This window comes from Schistocerca nitens, chromosome 3 (genome assembly GCF_023898315.1).
Source record: "Schistocerca nitens isolate TAMUIC-IGC-003100 chromosome 3, iqSchNite1.1, whole genome shotgun sequence".
Classification (NCBI taxonomy): Eukaryota; Metazoa; Arthropoda; class Insecta; order Orthoptera; family Acrididae; genus Schistocerca; species Schistocerca nitens.
The window spans coordinates 823,400,684-823,423,463 of NC_064616.1; the positions used below are offsets into that span (position 1 = coordinate 823,400,684).

At 43.3% G+C, this 22,780-nt stretch overlaps 1 protein-coding gene across 1 annotated transcript in view; it reads right to left on the reverse strand.

Moving 5' to 3' along the window:
• The window catches only part of LOC126248843 (facilitated trehalose transporter Tret1-like), a 197,760-nt gene extending 179,049 nt beyond the window's left edge, over positions 1 to 18,711 (reverse strand). The window contains exon 1 of the mRNA XM_049950265.1: positions 18,662 to 18,711. Coding sequence (XP_049806222.1) covers positions 18,662 to 18,675 — 14 coding nt within the window. The 5' untranslated portion in view covers positions 18,676 to 18,711. The remainder of the gene's footprint in view (positions 1 to 18,661) is intronic.
• Between the last annotated feature and the right edge of the window lie 4,069 nt (positions 18,712 to 22,780).

Here is a 22,780-nt window from a genome sequence, read left to right on the forward strand (position 1 = left end):
AAGGGGTGGAACTGTTCAGTTTAAAAGGTGTTCTATATCTACGTGGATACTTTGCAAATCCCATTTAAGTGCCTGGCAAAGGGTTCTTCGAACCACCTTCACAAATCTCTATTATTCCAATCTCGTATAGCGCGTGGAAAGAATGAACACCTTATCTTTCCGTACGAGCCCTGATTTCCCTTATTTTATCGTGGTGATCGTTTGTCACTATGTAGGTCGGTCTCAACAAAATATTTTCACATTCGAAGGAGAAAGTTGGTGTTTGGAATTTCGTGAGAGGATTCCGTCGCAACGAAAAACGTCTTTCTTTCAATGATGTCCAGCCAAAATCCTGTATCATTTCAGTGATATTCTGTACCATATTTCGCGATAACACAAAACGTGCTGCCCTTCTTTGAACTTTTTCGATGTACTCCGTCAGACCTATCTGGTAAGGATCCCACACCGCGCAGCAGTATTCTAAAAGAGTGTAGTGTAGGCAGTCTCCTTAGTAGATCTGTTACATATTCTAAGTGTCTTTGGTTAGCCTTCCCCACAACATTTTCTGTGTGTTTCTTCCAATTTAATTTGTTCGTCATAGTAATTCTTAGGTATTTAGTTGAATTTACGGCCTTTAGATTTGACTGATTTCTCGTGTAACCGAAGTTTAACGAATTCCTCTTAGCACTAATGTGGATGACCTCACACTTTTCGTTATTTGGGGTCAACTGCCAATTTTCGCACCATTCAGATATCTTTTCTAAATCGTTTAGCAATTTGTTTTGATCTTCTGATGACTTTATTAGTCGATAAACGACAGCGTTATCTGCAAACAACCTAAGACGGCTCGTCAAATTGTCTCCCAAATCGTTTATATAGATAAGGAACAGCAAAGGGCCTATAACACTTCCTTGGGGAAAGCCAGAAATCACTTCTGTTTTACTCGATGACTTTCCGTCAATTGCTACGAACTGTGACTTCTCTGACAGGAACTCACAAATCTAGTTACATAACTGAGACGATATTCCGTAAGCACGCAATTTGACTACAAGCCGCTTGTGTGGTACAGTGTCAAAAGCCTTCCGGAAATCCAGAAATACGGAATCGATCTGAAATCCCTTGTCAATAGCACTCAACACTTCATGTGAACAAAGAGCTCATTGTGTTTCACAAGAACGATGTTTTCTAAACCCATGTTGACTGTGTAGTGGACTGACAAGGCAGCCAGTCCACAGTGACGGGTAACCTAAGGCACGCGTACACACACGCCGACTGGCGTGAAGTCTGAAACAGGATACGTGATGAAAGCTATAAAGAAAAGAACGGAGCTTCTCGTATACATAACTTTTATTCACTTCTGCGGTACATCGCTCTTGATAATACAAGTGAGACTCTCTCCAGATATGGTTAATGGCGCCTTGCTAGGTCGTAGCCATGGACTTAGCTGAAGGCTATTCTAACTGTCTCTCGGCAAATGAGAGAAAGGCTTCGTACGTGTAGTCGCTAGCAATGTCGTCCGTACAACTGGGGCGAGTGATCGTACGTCTCTCTAGACCTGCCGTGTGGTGGCGCTCGGTCTGCGATGACACAGTGGCGACACGCGGGTCCGACATGTACTAATGGACCGCGGCCGATTTAAAGCTACCACCTAGCAAGTGTGGTGTCTAGCGGTGACACCACAGACTGTGTCTCAATAGACCGTTTTATTCGAGGTAATTCAAAATGTTAGAACACAATATATGTTCCAAAATCCTGCTGCCTATCGACGTTAATGATATGGGCCTGTAATTAAGTGGATTATTCCTACTACCTTTCTTGATTACTGGTGTGATCTGTGCAACTTTCCAGGTTCGAATCCTGCCTCGGGCATGCATGTGTGTGATGTCCTTAGTTTAGTTAGGTTTAAGTAGTTCTGAGTTCTAGGGGACTGATGACCTCAGATGTTAAGTCCCATAGTGCTCAGAGCCATTTAAACCATTTGAATATACCTCAAAAATCGGTGGGATCTTGTGCAGTTCCCATATATTTTCGCCTAATGTTCAAAAAAATGGTTCAAATGGCTCTGAGCACTATGGGACTCAACTGCTGGGGTTATTAGTCCCCTAGAACTTAGAACTAGTTAAACCTAACTAACCTAAGGACATCACAAACATCCATGCCCGAGGCAGGATTCGAACCTGCGACCGTAGCGGTCTTGCGGTTCCAGACTGCAGCGCCTTTAACCGCACGGCCACTTCGGCCGGCTTTCGCCTAATGTGATGTAACGAATGTTACGTACCTCTTTGTGATTGTAACGATGTCACTAAGTAGTAGCCTCGATTGAAGATCTGCTCTACTTATTCAACATGCACTGATGAAACTGTAGCGTCTGTTTCTTTTACTCGCTTCTTTGCGCTGACAAAATGTTTTCGTACTTCATTTGCTGCTTCATCTAGAACACACACATGTCTGTCTTCCCCTAAAACTGTGTTATTCTTTTTGGATACTCGTCCTTTGTATTTATTGTTTTAAAGATTACACAACGTCCGTAAGTCAATTCTTGTTTGTTTGTATAGTCCACCATATACTAATGCAGGTTGTAAATCAGTGAAGGATTCCCTTTGGCGGTCTCGGAGAACTCCATTACCTCGGCATTAAAACACGGAACACTAGTTGCCAGTCAGAGGCCAACTGCGCTACTGAACTTCCGGAGAACGCCGCGCACACAACGAACTGGTGCGGGACAGGGAAGTTCCCCAGAATAAGTCGCAGGTAGCGGCTGGCAGGCCTGTATACCTTGCTTCTGGAACACCTGTCCACTGTCTACAGCAGGGGCGGGCAAACGTTGCACGCGGCTCATGAGCACACAGCGCTGCACGTGTGCTGCTCGCGTGCAATAGTCGAACGGAGCAGTGGCGACAGCCGGCAGGTTGCCGCAGTGTAGTTCCAGGCTAAGCTGCGGACGTTGAAGCGAAGCGACCACTACGTAGTGAATTTCAGTAACCGGAAAATGCAGAGTGAATCAAGGAAACAGAGAGTTGGAGATTTGCTATCTTTTAAAAAGGAATGGGAGAATCATTTTTTCTCTGTGCAAAAACGTGAAAACTGGAAATGTATAATATGACAGTATTCTCGCTGGTCAGCGGAAGTTTGATATTGAACGCCATTATAATAAATTTCAGTATGTTGCCGTTCTTAGTGCAATAAAAGAGGAATATCTCAAGCGATTTGGGGATATATCTTACTTATCCCAAGGTTTTGAACAGTTCTCGAGACAATCTGCTGTTTCTGTAGATGATATTCATGCCAGTTTGCAAATGGAATTAATAGGTCTACAGCGTAATTCTCGTCTGAGAGACAGGTTCCTTTTGGCAAGACGTGTGATAGATTTTTATCACGACTTTCCACAGCAAATTTCCTCATCTCCATCGTGAAGCCGCGAAGATAATGTCAATGTTTGGCTCGACATACGTTTGTGAGAGATTTTTTTCTGTTATGAAAATTAATAAGTCTCGGTTAAGAGCAAACATCAGTAATGAAAATTTGCGTAACTGTTTGCGTTTGTCTGTATGTAGAAATTTTGTTACAGACATTAAACGTATTGTAAACTCCACCTGTGATAATTAAATAAAACGTATCGTAGGTAATAGGTACTCTTTCAAACGATGATTACTTTCAAGCACTCCTACTACCCTTATTCCTTCATTCAATAAAGCAGGCCAGGAAACAAAACGCATTACAGAGGAAGAAGCGGAGAGACGGTATGGTGGGGAGGGGAGAGAAGCGGGTGGCCAGCTTGCCCCTGTGTGCACGCAGAACACCTGTTAACTGCACACGTGCATGTGCACCGCACACGTGCAGAATTCCTGCCCGCCCCTGGTCTACAGTGTCCTGGGCTCCGTACAAATGTCAACACATTCCCTCTCCTTAAAAGTGTCACTCCGTGCAACTGTCACAAATTCGTATATCGGTTAGCACATTGGGTCTCTGGAAGAAATAGAGGAAGACGCCAGGCAGGCAAACCACCGGCTGAAGAGTAACCCAAACTAACTGTAGACGAGCGAAATGCGACAAACAGGGTGCGAACGAGACAACAGACCAGGACAATGACAACCAATCTAGACGACAACGAGGCGCTACGCCAAGCCTTCGCCCCAACCATGACAGCGTGGCCAGGAGCAGCGGAGAGACAAACCCAAGACGCGACCAAAGAGGGTAACCGGGTGACAAGCTCAGCAGTCTTAGTACAGCGAAGATGGATTCGACAATATCAAGCGTGAGTACTCAACTGACCAACTGTGCACTGGGCATACACCTATATAGGGTGTTCGGAAATTCCCATGACAAACTTCTTGCACTTGTAGAGAGGAGTGAGTACGTAATACGCTGAAGAGCCAAAGAAACTGGTACACCTGCCTAATATCGCGTAGCGCCCCCACGAGCACGTAGAATTCCGCAACACGACGTGGCATGAACTCGACTAATGTCTGAAGTTGTGATGGGGGGAACGGACAACATGAATCCGTAAGAGTGTGAGGGTGTGGAGATCTGTTCTGAACAACACGTTGCGAGGAATCCCAAATATTCTCAATAATGTTCATGTCTGGGGCGTCTGGTGGCCCGAGGAACTGTTTAAACTCAGAAGAGTGTTCCTGGAGTCTTTCTGTAGCAATTCTGGACGTGTAGGGTGTCGTATTGTTCTGCTGGAATTGCACACGTCCATCGGGATGTACAATGGACATGAAAGGGTGCAGATGACAGGATGCTTACATACGTGTCACCTGTCAGAGTTGTATCTAGACTTTTCAGGGATCCCATATCACTCCACCTGCACACGTTCCGCACCATTACAGAGCCTCCACCAGCTTGAACAGTCCTCTGCTAGCATACAGGATCCATGGGTTCATGAAGTTGTCTCCCTACCCGTACATCCGCTCGATACAGTTTGAAACGAGACTCGTCCGACCTGCCAACATGTTTCCAGTCATCAACAGTCCAATGTCGATGTTGACGGGCCCAGGCGACGCGTAAACCTTTGTGTCGTGCAGTCATCAAGGGTACACGAGTGGGCCTTCAGCTCTGAAAGCCCGTGTCGATGTTTCGTTGAATGGTTCGTACGCTGACACTTGTTGATGGCCCAGCATTGAAATCTGCAGCAATCTGAGGAAGGGCTGCAGTTCTGTTACGTTGAACGATTCTCTTCAGTCGAGTTGGTCCCGTTGTTGCAGGATCTTTTTCCGGCCGCAGCGATGTCGGAGATTTGATGTTTTACCGGATTCCTGATATTCACGGTACACTCGTGAAATGGTCGTACGGGAAAATCCCTACATCACCGCTACCTCGGAGATGCTGTGTCCCATTGTGCGCCGACTATAACACTGCGTTCAAACGCACTTAAATCTTGATAACCTGCCATTGTAGCAGCAGTAACCGATCTAACAACTGCGCCAGACACTGGTTGTCTTATATAGGCGTTGTCGACCGCAGCGGGTTCTGCCTGTTTACATATCTCTGTATCTGAGTAGGCATGCCTATACCATAGTCTTTCGAGCTTTAGTGTATTTTGAATAGGAAACCATATCCGGAAACGTACAGTTTCCGTTCTACGACGGTTTCACTTCAGATTTGTGACGCGTCCACGTCTGCTGACGGAAATAGAAAGTGTCAGAGTTGCCTGCCCTGGTATACAATAGGGCAGACACGGTGAAGTGTACTGCGTCAGACGGTCACCTGAAGTCACTTAACATCTGCCTTGTTACGAGACCTATTCAATGCCTCTGCATCTTCGATACAGTAAACATGGTTTTCGCAATACACAGACATGATCCTTGAGTATGGCGAAGCTCGAGGTAGCGGAAGAGCTGCTATCGGATGTATCACGAACGTTTTTCGCATCGTATCAAACAATCGCACAAACTTTTTGCCCAAGATTCGCAGCAAGTCCGAGAAACAGTTACCTTCACCGTGAGGAAGCTGGACTGCGGTGCTCCACGGTAAAGCCGCACCCCCGAATTTGAAGATGACGCACTGCATCGGGTTAAAGAGAAGCCGCCAACGAGTATTCTAACAATTGCACTTGCAATGGGTGTTAGTCACAGTATCGTCTGGGACGTTCTGCAGGGGCAACAGCTACATCCGTATCACTTACAAAAGGTACGCTCTAAGGGTCCAGACGATTTTCCAAAACGGTTTGCCCACTGCACGTGTTCTTGCACCGCTACATCGACACAAATCTGTTTCCACGTCGAGTTTTGTTAAGATGAATCTAAGTTCACTAGGGATTGTGTTCTGAATTCGCGAAAAAACCGTGTCTGCGCAAACGAAGACCCGCACACTACATATGTTATGGTATTTCAGCACTGGTTTGGTATTAAGGTGTGGGCAGGTTGTAACACCATGGCTCTAATGCACTACTGATCTATTTTGCCTTTGTTTCAGTTAATGTTACATCATTGACCTTCTGTAAATGTGTTTGTTTGAATCGATAACATAAATTTGTATACTCCTTTCTTTGTACAAACTTTGACGTCATGTTTTGGTTCAATGCAAAGTAGTGTATCTGCAATTTATATTCTATGTCCCATTTGGAGGGAACAAAACTTACTGTATACGATTGTAATTTTGTGTGAATAATTTTTTGTAGAGATGTCAATATGTGTAAATGTTTTGTTTTATTTAATGCATTTGGTTGCTGTTATGTAAATTGCTGATCCTCACTTAGGGCTCTTAGTATTCTGTGTATAAGAGGTGTAGTGGTTCCCCTCGGGAACGGAACTGTGTAGCGCGCGCAAATTGTGGTTGGCCTAGGTGGAAAAGGTGGAACTGATAGGCAGTCGGGGACGAGCCAGCAGTCGGAGATGAGCTACGAGTCCATGCACTGCCAAGTAAAGGATGCATATTGTGCTGATTCCGAGAGAGGCTTTTCCTGCTTCTTTCTAAGGCCTCGGATAAATGGATAAATAGCTGGAACTATTCTGGAATTTGTATCTATCTTCGCCACCAAGAAATGACAGAGTCCAGCAATTCTGCCTGCAATTCCACCTACCAACATGTAGTTGCCACCACATTGCGCAATCATTGCAACGTAACACTTTAATGATGTACAGTGAAGGATCAGCCTAATGGATGTGTTAGTGTGCTCAAACATAAGGTAAATTTTATCTGAATTTATGTACCTACCTTGATTTTTCTCCTCATCATAACACCTCTCAGGGTCCTCTCCGTTCGAACTAAAGTGATTACCGAGTGTCCTTACTGAAAGTACATTAAAACCCAGTTTTCTAATTGATGTCCTTTGAACATAGTAAAGAGAAAGTTAAAGTTAATGTGGCAAGAGAGTGAGTTAAAGTTAATGATGCTTGCTGAAATAATTTTCCTAGTAAAACTGCTTATTAATGTGTTGTTGTCAACTTCAAATTAAAATCTCTCAAGACTGAGGCTTATAGAGTTTTGCTTAGTAAATGATCACATTAATGCCTGTTGTTAATCTCAGAAAGTGGGTCAGTATCTTACATTAATGTTAATTTTATGTCTCACAGTAGTAATAGTAGAAAACTGGATAGTAGGAAATTATATGTTCATGATTACTAAGTGTTTGTCTCTCTTGTGTGCATATTAACAGTATAAAGACTGCTCAGTTTGTGTAAGCCCTGAAAGTGATAGTGTTTTTCTGTAAGTGTTATAATTTTGCAAATAGTTTTTGTGCTGCTCCAGTTGTTAGCTTCAATCTTAAAACATATGTGTGTCAGAGTTCATTGCACTCGTGTGTGGCCAAGTCTAGGTTGTGTTTGTCCGTTATAGTTACTTATACCTACTTTCTTAAACGAGAATGTTAATCATTCTCTTGCCTAGTTAGGCTGGCGACCGTTTTCTTTATCTGTTGAACAGTGTAGATAGGCAAAATTTTGTTTGGTACTGTTCAAATATTTACGTAATTCTGACTTTCATTTCCGATAAGCCACTTCCGTTAGGTACAACACGGTCAACTTAACAAAATTCCTCCCAGAGGGTAACACTGCTCTGCTGCTTTGTACCATAATTGCTATAACAAAATAATTCTGTTTGGCAAACTGACTCCTACTTTAAGGTTATGGTGTACCAATAGCAGACCGGAGTGTTATAAGGTATTGTGTACAGCCATGTGATTGTGACATATCTCATTCCGTTCAAGCTAACTGGTCCTGCATACTTGACCTTCCTACGAAACGTATTGAACCCGTTCTTGGAAGCTGTGTCACCGAGTGTCCTTCAGGAAGTGTGGTTTCAGTGTGATGGTGCACCACGTCACCTCTCACTTGCGGTTTGGAGACATGGTGATATGGTACTGCATCGGGTTAAAGATATGGTGAAAGATGGTTAAACCGAGGTGGTTCAACCTAGAAGCCGCCACGATTGCCGGATTAACTCTTGCGGACTACTACCTTGTGGGGTCGCATGCAAAGTTTAATTTATGAGACTCCCGCAGAGACAGAGAAAGATATACTGGCACTAGAATATGAAGAGACACCAGGTGGGATGGAGAATATGTACCAGAATTTGCTTCTCAGCTACAATGTCTGTACCAATGCTGGTGGTCGCCACATCGAGCAGCTGTTGTCATGCATCAGTACTGTTCTGCACGTAAAATATGCTGGGTTTTTATTTGTTTTGGAATAACGTAAACACGTATTGTTTAAGTGTTAGTACAAACAACTGTGCTTCAGTGACAAATGCACGTTTCCTTATCTTTCCTTTTGAATTGCAGCCTAATAACGTATTGCGTCACGTCTAATTCAATTCTTCAGGCAGAAGTGGATGATTTTAATAAACATTTTTGGAACAGTGATCAAAGATTTTTAAAATGACATCACAGCAGCTGAGAAGAGTGCTCCAGCTACCATCTTCGAAGAATGCCATGGGTCTGATGATGGTCATGTGATATGACCGAAACCGGTCACCTATGTTCTTGTAACATACGTGGTGTGATCAAGACTGAATTTTAAAAAGAACGGAAACTGTACGTTTCCGGATGTGGTTTCCCGTTCAAAATATTATGTATTTAGTCCGTTCTACACGTCCTAGAAGTTTGAAACGGCAATTTCGAAACTGCCTGTATACTGCCCGCGTGGAATGTTATTGGCTGCCGTACTCACGTGGCGAGATTGTGGCGCACTCGCCTTGCGACAATTGCGCCGCGAGACCACAGTGCCCGCTAACGGCCATGTAAGTTCATCTCCTCTGGTGGGCATTCAACCTCTGTGGCACCCGACGCCAGAAATAGTTAAGGCGTTAACTTAACCTAAGAAGTTCACATGATAAACGCCTGTGAAGTACATAATAATAGGTTAATATATGGTAATAACATATCGAAAGTTTGTAAGACATGTCTCCTAGAATGATAGAAGAAAAGCAACACGTTGATGTGGAAGATATCGGTGATCCAGTAATGCAGTCTACCCTCCATGTATCACCGAATAACCAGAACCTCGCGGAATGGCCACGCGGTTTGAGGCGCCATATCACTGATTGCGCGGCCCCTCGATCCGGAGGTTCGAGTCCACCCTCGGGCATGGGTGTACGTGTTGTTCAAGAAATGGTTCAAATGGCTCTGAGCACTATGTGACTTAACTTCTGAGGTCATCAGTCCGCTAGAACTTAGAACCTCTTAAACCTAACGACATCACAAACACCCATGCCCGAGGCAGGATTCGAACTTGCGACCGTAGCGGTCGCACGGTTACAGACTGTAGCGCCTAGAACCGCTCGGCCACCTCGGCCGGCGTACGTGTTGTTCTTAGCATAAATTAGTTTAAGTAGTGTGTAAGTCTAGGGACCGGTGACCTTAGCAGTTTGGTCCTTTAGGAATTCACACACATCTGAACATTTTGAACAACCTGAACCCGAACGAGTTATCAGGAATCGATGAGATGCTTTTTGGGGTTACTTGATTTGCTGAGAGGTATTGCGAGAAGAACGTTACTTAATACTGAAAAGAAAAACACTTCCTAATGTTCTGCAAAAGCACTCCGTCTTCAGGCCACAAGTGGCCCATTGGGACCATCCGACTGCCATCCTCAGCTGAGGATGCGGATAGGAGGGGCGTGGGGTCAGCACAGCGCTCTTCCAGTCGGTATGATGGTGTTCTTTGACCGCAGCCGCTACTATTTGGTCGAGTAGCTCCTCAGTTGGCATCACGAGGCTGAGTGCACCCCGAAAAATAGCAACAGTGCCTGGCGGCCCGGATGGTTTTATCCATCCAAATGCCGGCCACTCCCGACAGCCCTTGACTTCGGTGATCTGACAGGAACTGGGGAATCCACTGTGGCAAGGCCGTTGCCGATGTTCTGCCAAATTATATTTATTAGGTCACGAACAGGCTTTCGGTTTCTCAGGCCATCTTCAGGTAACACTTGTCACCTGAAGATGACCTGAGAAGCCAAAAGCCAGTTCGTGACCTAATAAATATAATTTTGCAGAACATTAGGAAGTGTTTTCCTTTTGAATACTATTATTACGTTCTACCAAGTACCGACGGAAAATTCAGCTAATGTTAAAAAGTCACTTGGTCTAGTATCCAAAATTTATGAAGCAGAAACATTAAAAACAGATTTCGAGCAATAAGATACACCACACAACCACAGAAGGTGTAAGTGAATAAATGTGAAATACATCAGAAGATCTGTGTCACATCTCACCTTTTTTGTTTAAGACGATTTTTACAGACTGCGTCCAGCTGTTTTTAACGTCACCCTTGCTTTAATCACCATGTGCTAATCAACCTGTGGATTTTCTTCATTCTTCATTCAATTACTAAAGAGAAGGTTATAAAAGCTTGTCTGATATCTTACATATTCGAAGAAAAACTGAAAATATGTTATTAACAGATAGATATAGAAAAGACATGACTGTCTGTAGCTAATACAGCAGTCAGCAGCATTTTCCGTTTTCACGTTTTCTGAAGGGTGCAGTTTCAGGTCTGCTTACATTTGTGGCCTGTTTCCATTCATTATAACAGGTCGAAGAGCTGTCACAGTACACTGAGGTGAAAAAGGAAGAGTCATGAGATAGCGATATTACAGATCTACATCTACACCTATATTATACTCCGCAAGCCACCTAATGGTGTGTGGCGGACGGTACTTTCGGTACCACTATCTGATCCCTCCAACCCTGTTCCACTCGCGGATAGTGCGTGGGAAGAATGATTGTCGTTAAGCCTCTGTATTTGCTCTAATTTCTCAAATTTTCTCCTCGTGGTCAATACGCGAACTACATATGGGGGAAGTAATATGTTGTCCGACTCCTCCTGAGAAGTGTTATCCAGAAATTTCAATAGTAAATCTCTCCGTGATGCACAACGCCTCTCTTGTAACGTCTGCCAGTGGAGTTTGTCTAGTATCTCGGTAACGCTCTCTCGCCAGCTAAACGATCCCGTGACGAAACGCATCGCTCTTCGTTGGATCTCCTCTATCTCCTCTATCAGTCCTACCTTATAGGGACCCCAGATAGATGAACAATACTCAAGAATCGGGCGAACAAGCGCTTTATAAACCACAGATGGCGGTAGTATCACTTAATGTATATAAGAAGGCAGTGCATTGACGAAGGTGTTATTTGTACTCAGGTGATTCATGTCAAAAGGTCTCCGACGTGATTATGGACGCACAACTGGAATTAACAGAACTGGAACACGGAATAGTAGCTCGAGCTAGGCACATGTGACATTCCATTTTGGAAATCGTTAAGGAATTCAATATTCCGAGATCTGCAGTGTGAAGAGTGTGCCGATAGTGCTAAAGTTCGGTTGTTATCTCCCACCACGGACAACGCAGTGGCCGACAGCCATCACGTAAAGACCGGGAGCAGCGACTTTTGCGTAGTTGAGAACAGTACGGCGAAATTTGGCGTTAATGGGCTATGGCAGTAGACAAACGACGCGAGTGTCTTTGCTAACAGCTCGACATCGTCTGCAGCGCCTCTCCTGGGCTTGTGACCATATCGGTTGAACGCTAGATTATATACAATTAACACATCTTGAAATGTAGTAACTGATGCCTTTTATATGCACGACAAACGTTTCTGAGAAAACTATTCATCTTTAAGTGGTATATTATGATCACTTCACTTATGTGCCCCTCTGCCATCCAACCTAGATGCAAATTCTGAAGAAACAAACTAATGGATTTGTTTATAAACAATTTTTCTGCTACCGGTCCCACGTTTCGGGAAATGATTCCCAATTTCAAACGCGTTACCTGGGAATCATTTCCCAAGCGAATCGTGTAAAACAAATAAAAGAAAATCGTGACTGGTAGCAGAAAATTATTCATAAAAAATTCATTATTTTCACAGTCGCAGGCTTTCACAAACCATTTCTAATGAACCGAATCAGAAACAAACTAATTGAACCTATTTCTTTTATACAGAGAAGTTTACGACGTACTGGGAGATACTAGTTGTACGAAACATCTGGTAGGTAGCGTTATTTGAGCATCTGCAATGGCAGGGGAACTGTGTATACAAAAATCACAGGTTTTCTTACATAAGAAGGCACAAATGTTTATATACAAATCAAGCTGTTCTTGTATACCACCAGAAGCTAGAAGTTTGTCCCCTAGATGCAATATTAACATGAAAGACTAACTCAACACTGACTGATCACTAAAAACAATTTATGGCGATTAGGCTGATAACTGAATGACATTGCTCATTAAAAATAATTGCATCAGATTAGATACATGTCTCTAAGTATCTCGTCGTGTCCAACACACTAACCAGAGGAAGATTTGTCTGTTACAGACAACCTAAAGTAGAGAGTGTGAAGACTCGCGTCATCGTGCAATATTATCATCATCGTCATTATCAGCACGATCAGTTTTCTGATTTGTGATCGGGGTCTTGTTCATTTTTTTTCTATAGATCTCCTCCTCCTTCACGTAATGTATTTTCATAGATTAACGGGATGGCTCAGGATCTGAGTTCTCGACCATTCTTGCCTTCTCTTCCCCTCCCCGTATCCTGCTAAAAAAACCTATTCAAAAAAAAAAAATTCCTCGACGCTTCATCTGTACATGTCGAAACCAGTTTCTTTTACTCCGCTTAACTGCATGCAGCAAATGCCTTTCTTTTCTCATTCGCCGCAGCACATATTCGTTTGTCACTCAGTGTACCCATTCTCCGTCAGGTCTACATTTCAGTATTAGTCAACGGCTTTCCGGCTTCCATTCTCATGTTCAAAGTTACGACGAGGTACAGTAGAACGCTCCAGACAAAATACTCCAATTTTTTCTTAATCCCATTCCCAAAACGTTGCAGAAAATCCTCATCTTCCTAGAGAATGCCAATTTTGCCTTTGTTATTCTCGATTTAATGTCTGCACTGCACCTCTATTTGCTTTCGATTCTATTTCATACGTAATCTCACCGGACACTATATTAGTCACCCCGTTAAGAGAACACACTGTTTGTTTGGAAACGCTGTAGATGGTATGGACCAGGTAGCAGACGATCACGTGATCCTCCTATCAGTCAGTTGTTTAGAAGCAGTACAATACGTAGGATCGACGTCGCAGAATGGCAGAAAGTTCCAATTGTGTTGATATGCCCATTACCACACCGTGAATGAAGTTGCCTGTCGCGAGGATTGACCGCGCGGTTTGATGCGCCATGTCACGGATTACGCGGCCCCTCCCGCCAGAGTTTCCAGTCCTCCCTCGGGCTTGGGTGTCTGCGTTGTTCTTAGCATAAGTTAGTTTAAGTAGTGTGTAAGTCTAGGGACCGATGACCTCAGCAGTTCGGTCCCTTAGGAATTCACACACATTTAATTTTTCTAATGAAGTTGACTGATTTATTGTTGATTTGATTTGTTGACGCAGCAGTCGCAGGCATGTAACATGGCATAAGGGAAGTGGTAGTAAAAACATAGTAAACAACAGTGGCTGGACAACAATGTCATTCCTTGGTTTCATACCTGACAGGAATTGCTGATTTCGGTGAATGCTGATCAATCTCAACGAGTTTCTGAGACAACACTGCGAAGGGTACTGAATGCAATGGACCTTTGGAATCAGGTACCAAGCAAAAGGTCATTCCTAGCAGCACGTCTTCAGTGGGCCAAACAAGACAGAAATTGTACAGTCGCTGACTGGAGACATGTCCTGTGTTCCGATGAGGGGCCTCTTTTTAAATTATGCCTCTTTTTAAATTACGCCTCTTTTTAAATTATGTAAGACGTGCACCGTCGCCGCAGTAAGGCGTGTGGGGGTCTGTAGTTTCAGCTAGAGGTGATTTGAAAATTAAATAAACTCAGCAAGACCAAGAGTTCGGCTTGCTGAGGTTATGTTTGAAACTGCTATCTCAGTATTTACAGCCTCTGATGATGTCTACAGCATTAGGAGACGAAACGTTAACCACAGAAATATGCCTTGTATTACAGGCGAATGACCATGAAACAAAGTTCACAAAGGAAGAATATTCCTTATTACATCACACGTGTTCTCTCATTGTTTCGCGTCTAAGTGTTACACGACGTGCAGCAAGTTTTGAGTTAATATGGTCTGACTTCTTGGAATCGTGGAGAGAGACAACCAAATGGACAGCTTCTCGGTACCTGAAGATGTGAAGAGTTCCGTTACTGATCACTATGTTATCGCGAAAAGAATCTCAAGTACATATAGTCAAATAGGACAAACACTATGCGCAGTGGTACATATCGGCAGAAAATCCACATCATTTGTTCGAATCATGTCCATATCAGAGTCGTTTGTTTAGAAAGAGACGTTCCACAGCTATCATATCTGCAAGAGATACCAATAAATCGGTAATTTCTAGGGATTAGACTTAAAGCCCATATGTGTGCTGAAACGATAAGAATCGTATGGATGGTATGACTCTTTATACAATACTATCTCTAGTGGGTCCTAATCCTAGTAGACATAAGACTTATGCCTCATTTAAAGGAGCAATATGAGGTAACGCACTAGTGTGATATAAAGGGCGAATTGCAGAAACCGATCGATAGTACATCACTTTCTCAAACTGGATTTTGTCTGCTCTTATCAAGCAGGAGGAAAAAAAAACTGCTGCAGTGACAATATAAAGTTTTATTTCAACCGGAAAACTGTCTGATCAGGTTGAAACTAAAATAATTTGTTTTAAATAACAGTTATACGATATATTATTTGCAATAAATGAAACGAAACAAGCCATCCTCATTACGTGTAACCTGCAGCCGTCATTCGGAAGTATTTATTATGTTTCCTCTTATTCGTTAACGGAGAGTGGGGACGTGAGAATTTTTTTATTTTCTCTCCCCCCTTCTCTCTGTATCTCCCCAAGCAGACGTAAAGCGGTAATCGCGTTAAATATTTTGTGCTATATTAGGTGGAGCGAGAAAAACGTTTCTAGAGACATTCATTTTGGTGTAAACACACTGAAACCACTCCACAAGGTATATAAATACCAAGAGAATTTGAGAGATTGAGAGAATAAGTACAAAAGTAGACTAACATAATGTTTTTTTTAGTAACAATGTGAACGTCTTACGAAAATGGCATATACAGTACCTGCCAAAGAATGTACGCCGGCCGGTGTGGCCGTGCGGTTAAAGGCGCTTCAGTCTGGAACCGCGTGACCGCTACGGTCGCAGGTTCGAATCCTGCCTCGGGCATGGATGTGTGTGATGTCCTTAGGTTAGTTAGGTTTAATTAGTTCTAAGTTCTAGGCGACTGATGACCTCAGCAGTTAAGTCGCATAGTGCTCAGAGCCAAAGAATGTACGACCAATATAGAAAACAACTCGTTGCTTCAAAAGCGCAGGAATGATAGTAACGTAACAGAAACTGATAAGATTACCGCATTAGTTTATGATTGCAATATACCCAGGAACTTTAATATAAACAGTGCCACAGAGAGAAGATTGTTTGCTCGTACACTAGGCGTCCGTGCACGAATATGCGTAATTCGTGTTTATGTTATTTTTATTTACACGTCAAATTCCGTAGGCCCAAATCGAGGAGCAAAACTGCAAGGTCATGGAACGTGTCAGTACATTAAATTACAACATAAAAGTAATAACAGACAAAAATAAAATGTTTATGAACCCAAAGAAAGTCAATCCATAAGTTTAAGTAAACACAATCAACAATACAACAAGAATCAGCTTCATTTTTCAAGGTACTCCTCGACAGAATAGAAGGAGTGTCCCATGAGGAAACTCTTCAGTTTCGATTTGAAATCGCGTGGATTACTGCTAAGATTTTTGAATTATAGTGGTAGCTTATGGAAAATGGATTCAGCAGTATACTGCACACCTTTCCGCACAAGAGATAAGGAAGTCCGATCCAAATGCAGGTTTGATTTCTGCCGAGTATTAACTGAGTGAAAGCTACTTATTCTTGGGAATAAGCTAAAATTTTTAACAAGAAATGACATTAAGGAATATATATCTTGAGAGATCAGTGTCAAAATACCCATACTCGTAAACAGGGGTCGACAAGAGGTTCGTGAACTTACACCACTTATTACCCGAACCGCCTGTTTCTGAGCCAAAAATATCCTTTTAGAAGAGTTACCCAAAATATAATACGATACGACATAAGCGACTGAAAAAAAGCAAAGTAGAATAATTTTCGTTTCGAACGATCACTCACTTCAGATACCGATCTAATAGTAAAAATTGCAGCATTAAGTCTTTGGACAAGATCCTGAAAGTGGGCTTTCCACGACAGTTTACTATCTATCTGAACATCTAGAAATTTGAACTGTTCAGTTTCATTAACCATGACATAATAAAGTTCCTTCCGTCATGATTGGTGGAATTCAATCTTTTTATGTTCTACACACAATTTAGTTGTGTATAGGACATAAAACAGTCGAATACTACCAATTATTACTGTTAAAATGTAACAACCGCTACCTCAAATACTTAAAATGGGTAATATTCCTACCTCGGGCATGGATGTGTGTGATGTCCTTAGGTTAGTTAGGTTTAAGTAGTTCTACGTTCTAGGGGACTGATGACCTCAGAAGTTAAGTCCCATAGTGCTCAGAGTCATTTTTTTTTGTGTGGGGGGGGGGGTTTATATTAAATAACATTCATCCATTCGTTTCCCGTTAAAAGCGAATGTTCTACGAAAAAACAAATACACACCGGTTTGCGAATTTTGAAATATATGGGAGCACGTTTTCGGGAGGAAAGTGCCGGTTTAACACTTTGTAGCCCATTGACAGCTGGCAGTTAAAAAAAAAGCTCAAACAGAAGACGAAGAGGACCGTTGTTCCTAAACGATTGCACAGTATACGTTTAACATTTCTGTTCTCCGTATTATTTGGAAACATCATTCGCAGTTATGTGCGTTCTCTGTTAACTTTATTTACGCACAACCAGTAGTTAAAGAAAAGCAAATACTTTAAATAGACATAAGAAACCCAATGTTACTGAAACACTGTTTTCTCATGTTTATTTCAGTATCGTAATAAAAAATGATTGCCTTTCTAGTTTAAACAACAAGGCCTGAAACGAAAAGCTAGCCAGTTACGCATATAATCGACTGCACAGTCTGCTGAAACCAGATTAGTCTGTTCCAGTGCGGCGAGTCAGAAAGAGGAAGATACATCCTGTATCTGAAACTTAAAGACACGTATGAAATTAAAGCGAAGCTAGTCATAGGCTTAGTAAGAGCATATTCACGTTACGTTTAACGAAGGATGTAGCTTTACCGTGAATTAGAAGAATCGTGTGAGACCGATGAATGTAGTGTCACGTGGGAGACATAGTAGCGAGAACCTCCGTGAATGTTTCAGTGTGAAGTCTCAAATGGTTCAAATGGCTCTGAGCACTATGGGACTTAACAAGAAATGGTTCAAATGGCTCTGAGCACTATGGGACTCAACTGCTGTGGTCATAAGTCCCCTAGAACTTAGAACTACTCAAACCTAACTAACCTAAGGACATCACACACATCCATGCCCGAGGCAGGATTCGAACCTGCGACCGTAGCAGTCGCACGGTTCCGGACTGCGCGCCTAGAACCGCGAGACCACCGCGGCCGGCGGGACTTAACATCTGAGGTCATCAGTCCCCTAGAACTTAGAACTACTTAAACATAACTAACCTAAGGACATCACTAACATCCATGCCCGAGGCAGGATTCGAACCTGCGACCGTAGCAGTCCCGCGGTTCCGGACTGAAGCGCCTAGAACCGCTTGGCCACCGCGGCGGGCAGTGTGAAGTCTGTTTGGCTGCGGGATGGAGGACATGCTGAGATATCGGTCGCTACTTCGATGAAGGAGCCATGCTGTCGTTCGTCAGAAGTTATTGATAGAAAATATGAAGAAATAATAGGATCGCCATAACGCATTTAAACTTAGATCTTCATAAGGAAATCCACTGTCTTACGAAAGCATCGCGCAACAGCCGCCGTCCTGACCTAATTAGCAAATACTCGGCTGATACATAATGTCAACTCGTGTGTTGCAAATTATTACGAAATGACACCGAAAAATGTACTCCTTACATAAAGCGAATTTATAGGGTCGAGCTTTTGTTGGCGAACTAATGTAATTTTAATGAGTTTGTCTAGGTTTCCCAACACGTTGAGGTCTCGCTGTTGCTCCACGATTCAGAAAGCTGCTGTCTCTTAAAAATGCCGTGCAATAGTAAACGTCTGCATGGTATGTTTCTGAGCAGCAGTATGCACAGAGAAGACAGGCAGAAATGTACAGACCTGCTAACGTCCATGGCGAGCTGCGAGCCGTCCTCTGTCCAGTGTTTGCCTGCACTGCCAGCGGCGAAAGATAAGTCCGCCGGCACGTGACCTTGTGCTGCTGCTCCTACTCTGATATATCGATGAAGGATCGCAATTTCATCACGATGATGATATCTCGAGTGGCGAACTTGGTGCGTTACCAAGAGATGCTGAGCTGGCACTCGTCTCAAGTACTGATATACTCATTCCTTGCAGGTTCTCTCACTAATTACGCCCACTGTTCTCGGTCAACAACAGAATCTAGCGACAATTTGCGGGTCTGATTCGGAGTCGTTGGAACACTAACTAAGGTTTAACTGCGGGAGTCCATTTTTAACAAAACACCAGATAGTGCTGACGGGATGCGAACTCTTATCTGAGTATCTAGCCGGCAAATCAGCGTAAACTGTGTGGCAGAGGAGATGTTATACTGCAACACGCATTCAGGTTTATTCCAGTATTCAAAATTTCAGCTAAAGCAAGTTTTGAGAACGGACTACAGAGTTTCGTTTTACTGTTCTCTATTTTCTTCCCCGTGTCATAGAAATATTTTTTCCTATTGACAGGCTTAACACATATCCAAAACTTAGGAAAAAGCGAACTGTAGACGATCAAGACACAAAAGATTATTTTCGAAGCGCAATGTAGTTAAACAAGTTAATTCAATTCGTGAACCCTCTGAACAATTACTAGTAGTAACTTCCCCATTTAGACCCTAGACACATGTATAAATTTGAACATGAGACTACAGATTAGAAGAGAACACTGTTTTGTAGAAACTGGTACGGCGTAGAATGCTATTAGCGTGTCCTAAACGTGGCGATTTGGACTCTCCAGATCAAGACGATATAGACAAGATTCAGTTATAAACATAGGAGCTACGTACGAACGTGATGGATCTTTGCAAACCTTTTTCAGAAGGTTTACACACGTCGTGATGAAACGTTAGACTTTAGCAACGTGTACAAAGACTTAGTCAAGGCGCACGGACGGATACTTTTCGACTGCACACGTCTTGGCCAAAGTGTTAAGTTTTCAAAAATGGTTCAAATGGCTCTGAGCATTATGGGACTTAACGTCGGAGGTCATCAGTCCCCTAGAACTTAGAACTACTTAAACCTAACTAACCTAAGGTCATCACACACATCCATGCCCGAGGCAGGATTCGAACCTGCGACCGTAGCAGTCACGCGGTTCCGGACTGAAGCGCCTAGAGCCGCTCGGCTACCGCGGCCGGCTGTTACGTTTTCAACAAATGCTCAAGAATGATAAAATTTCTCAAGTTAAACGGAATGATAAGAACCCTAGTAATGCCATAACTATGTGAAGAGACAGAAGAAATAGGTAATTATATACGCCCAGCAGCATTATATGTGGCGGCATTAGAAGCACTCTTCGCAGCAAACCGTAAGGTGGCTTCCGGGGATAGATGCAGATGTAGAAAATGTCTCCCATTTTCTGTGGGAATTACAGAGTTTGTAGGTAAAAGCATACATAGCTATTTCAGCAATACCCACGCTCTCAAGGCACTCCTCTGCAACTAATGACTTGTTAAGCAGAAAATGCCACATTTTCATATTGAATTTCAACTACTAGATAATGAGAACGTAAGTTGGGATATTCAGTCCACGTCTAAAACTTAACCACTCTTCAGTTACCACGCCAGAGAAAGGAGTATCAAACTACTAATCGATTTTATAACTTGTTTACTCTTAGTAAGTACCGAAGCAATGTGATGCAATATTTCGTATGGTCAAGCACAAAACAGGACTGAGTGGGACGACGTGTAATCGTGACGCGGCAACTTTTAGAACAAACTTGCGGAGTAATTCTTCCGCCGAGACGAAAGCACGGCACCGAAAGACTGGACACGAGCAAAAGAGACAGTCTAGATGCAGGCAATAAATAATGAATAGCTTAGAATTTTATTTTAAAGAGTGTTTCTCCAGGATGATAATTACTGAACTATATGGGGAAAAAAACGTAAATTAGTTACAGACTACGGCGGGCACACACTTTATACAATATGTAAACGTCACTACAGATATTCAGATTTAGGTTATGACACTTTCGGTATGCCTGCCATCATTGGCGATGGTGTGGCGCAGACGAATAGCGAAATTCTATATGGCCCACTGAAGTGTCGTAACAACGATGCTGCCGGCCGGAGTGGCCGAGCGGTTCTAGGCGCTACAGTCTGGAACCGCGCGACCGCTACGGTCGCAGGTTCGAATCCTGCCTCGGGCATGGATGTGTGTGATGTCCTTAGGTTAGGTTAGGTTTAAGTAGTTCTCAGTTCTAGGAGACTGATGACCTCAGCAGTTGAGTCCCATAGTGCTCAGAGCCATTTAAACAACGATGCTGTCTATGACCGCCTGAATGGCTGTTCTCAGATCAGCAGTGGTTTTGGGGTTATTGCTGCACACCTTGTCTTTATTATAGCTCCACAAAAAGGAGTCGCATATGTTCAGATCCGGAGAATATGGCGGCCAATCGAGGCCCATGCCAGTGGCCTCTGGGTACCCCAGAGCCAGAATGCGGTCTCCAAAGTGTTTCTCCCGGCCATCAAACACTCTCCCGCTTCAATGGGGTAGAGTTCCGTGTTGCATGAACCACATCTTTTCGAAATCAGGGTCACTTTGGATAATGAGGATGAAATAATTTTTCAAAATCTTTACGTACTGTCCGGTAGTCACCGTGCCATCAAGGAATATCGCACCGCTTATTCCGTTACTGGACATTGCACACCACACAGTCACCCGTTCAGGGTGAAGAGACTTCTCGTTCGCGAAATGCGGATGCTCAGTCCCTCAAATGCGCCAATTTTGCTTATTGACGAACCCATCCAAATGAAAGAACCAAACCATGCATGCGCATACTAATTCTCACCATGCCCTGCAGCCAATGTACAGTTTCAACGTCCTAACGGAAACCGTCCAGAAGTTATGACGATTTTGTTTCCTCTAGTTCAATAATTGTCACGCTGTATCTGACACATGGCTACAAATGTTCTATCGCTTCTTCCACGGAAGAGGCAGATGCATAATTAAAAGGCAACAGAGTAAGACGTGCGAGAAATTTCGCCAGAGGACAAGACAAGCTTAGAGGCCCGGCATTCTTGTTGGGTAGTGGCCGTATAGCGCCTCTGGCCGTCCGTTCGCCCTATAATTGATACGACGCAGCTACGCTAATAAATAGAGTTAACCGTAAAAGATAGCAAACAGTCAGCTGGCTATTATCGTTAGTGGGTCTCAGTGTTCTTGATTTGCAATTGAAAGAGTGTTCAAGTAATCCGGCAGTTCAGCATTGCATACAAGTCCCGCGTGAGAGGAACAACAAAAAATCTTGTATATTGTATCAAAGTAAGCTCATGTTTGCAAGAGGGATCACGTTCGATGACACTGCGAACAGTGTGATATGTTCCATGGCTTCAGTGACGCCGCTTAGGAGTGTGTTAGAAATCGGGAACGACTCCATAGTCACTGCTGATTGCGACGACTTTCTTGTTCTGGTGCCAGGCATAACGTACAGATATATAAAAGACCATTATAAATAACTCGTCTTCCCCCATGAACCATGGACCTTGCCGTTGGTGGGGAGGCTTGCGTGCCTCAGCGATACAGATGGCCGTGCCGTAGGTGCAACCACAACGGAGGGGTATCTGTTGAGAGGCCAGACAAACATGTGGTTCCTGAAGAGGGGCAGCAGCCTTTTCAGTAGTTGCAGGGGCAACAGTCTGGATGATTGACTGATCTGGCCTTGTAACATTAACCAAAACGGCCTTGCTGTGCTGGTACTGCGAACGGCTGAAAGCAAGGGGAAACTACAGCCGTAATTTTTCCCGAGGACATGCAGCTTTACTGTATGATTAAATGATGATGGCGTCCTCTTGGGTAAAATATTCCGGAGGTAAAATAGTCCCCCATTCGGATCTCCGGGCGGGGACTACTCTAGAGGACGTCGTTATCAGGAGAAAGAAAACTGGCATTCTACGGATCGGAGCGTGGAATGTCAGATCCCTTAATCGGGCAGGTAGGTTAGAAAATTTAAAAAGGGAAATGGATAGGTTAAAGTTAGATATAGTGGGAATTAGTGAAG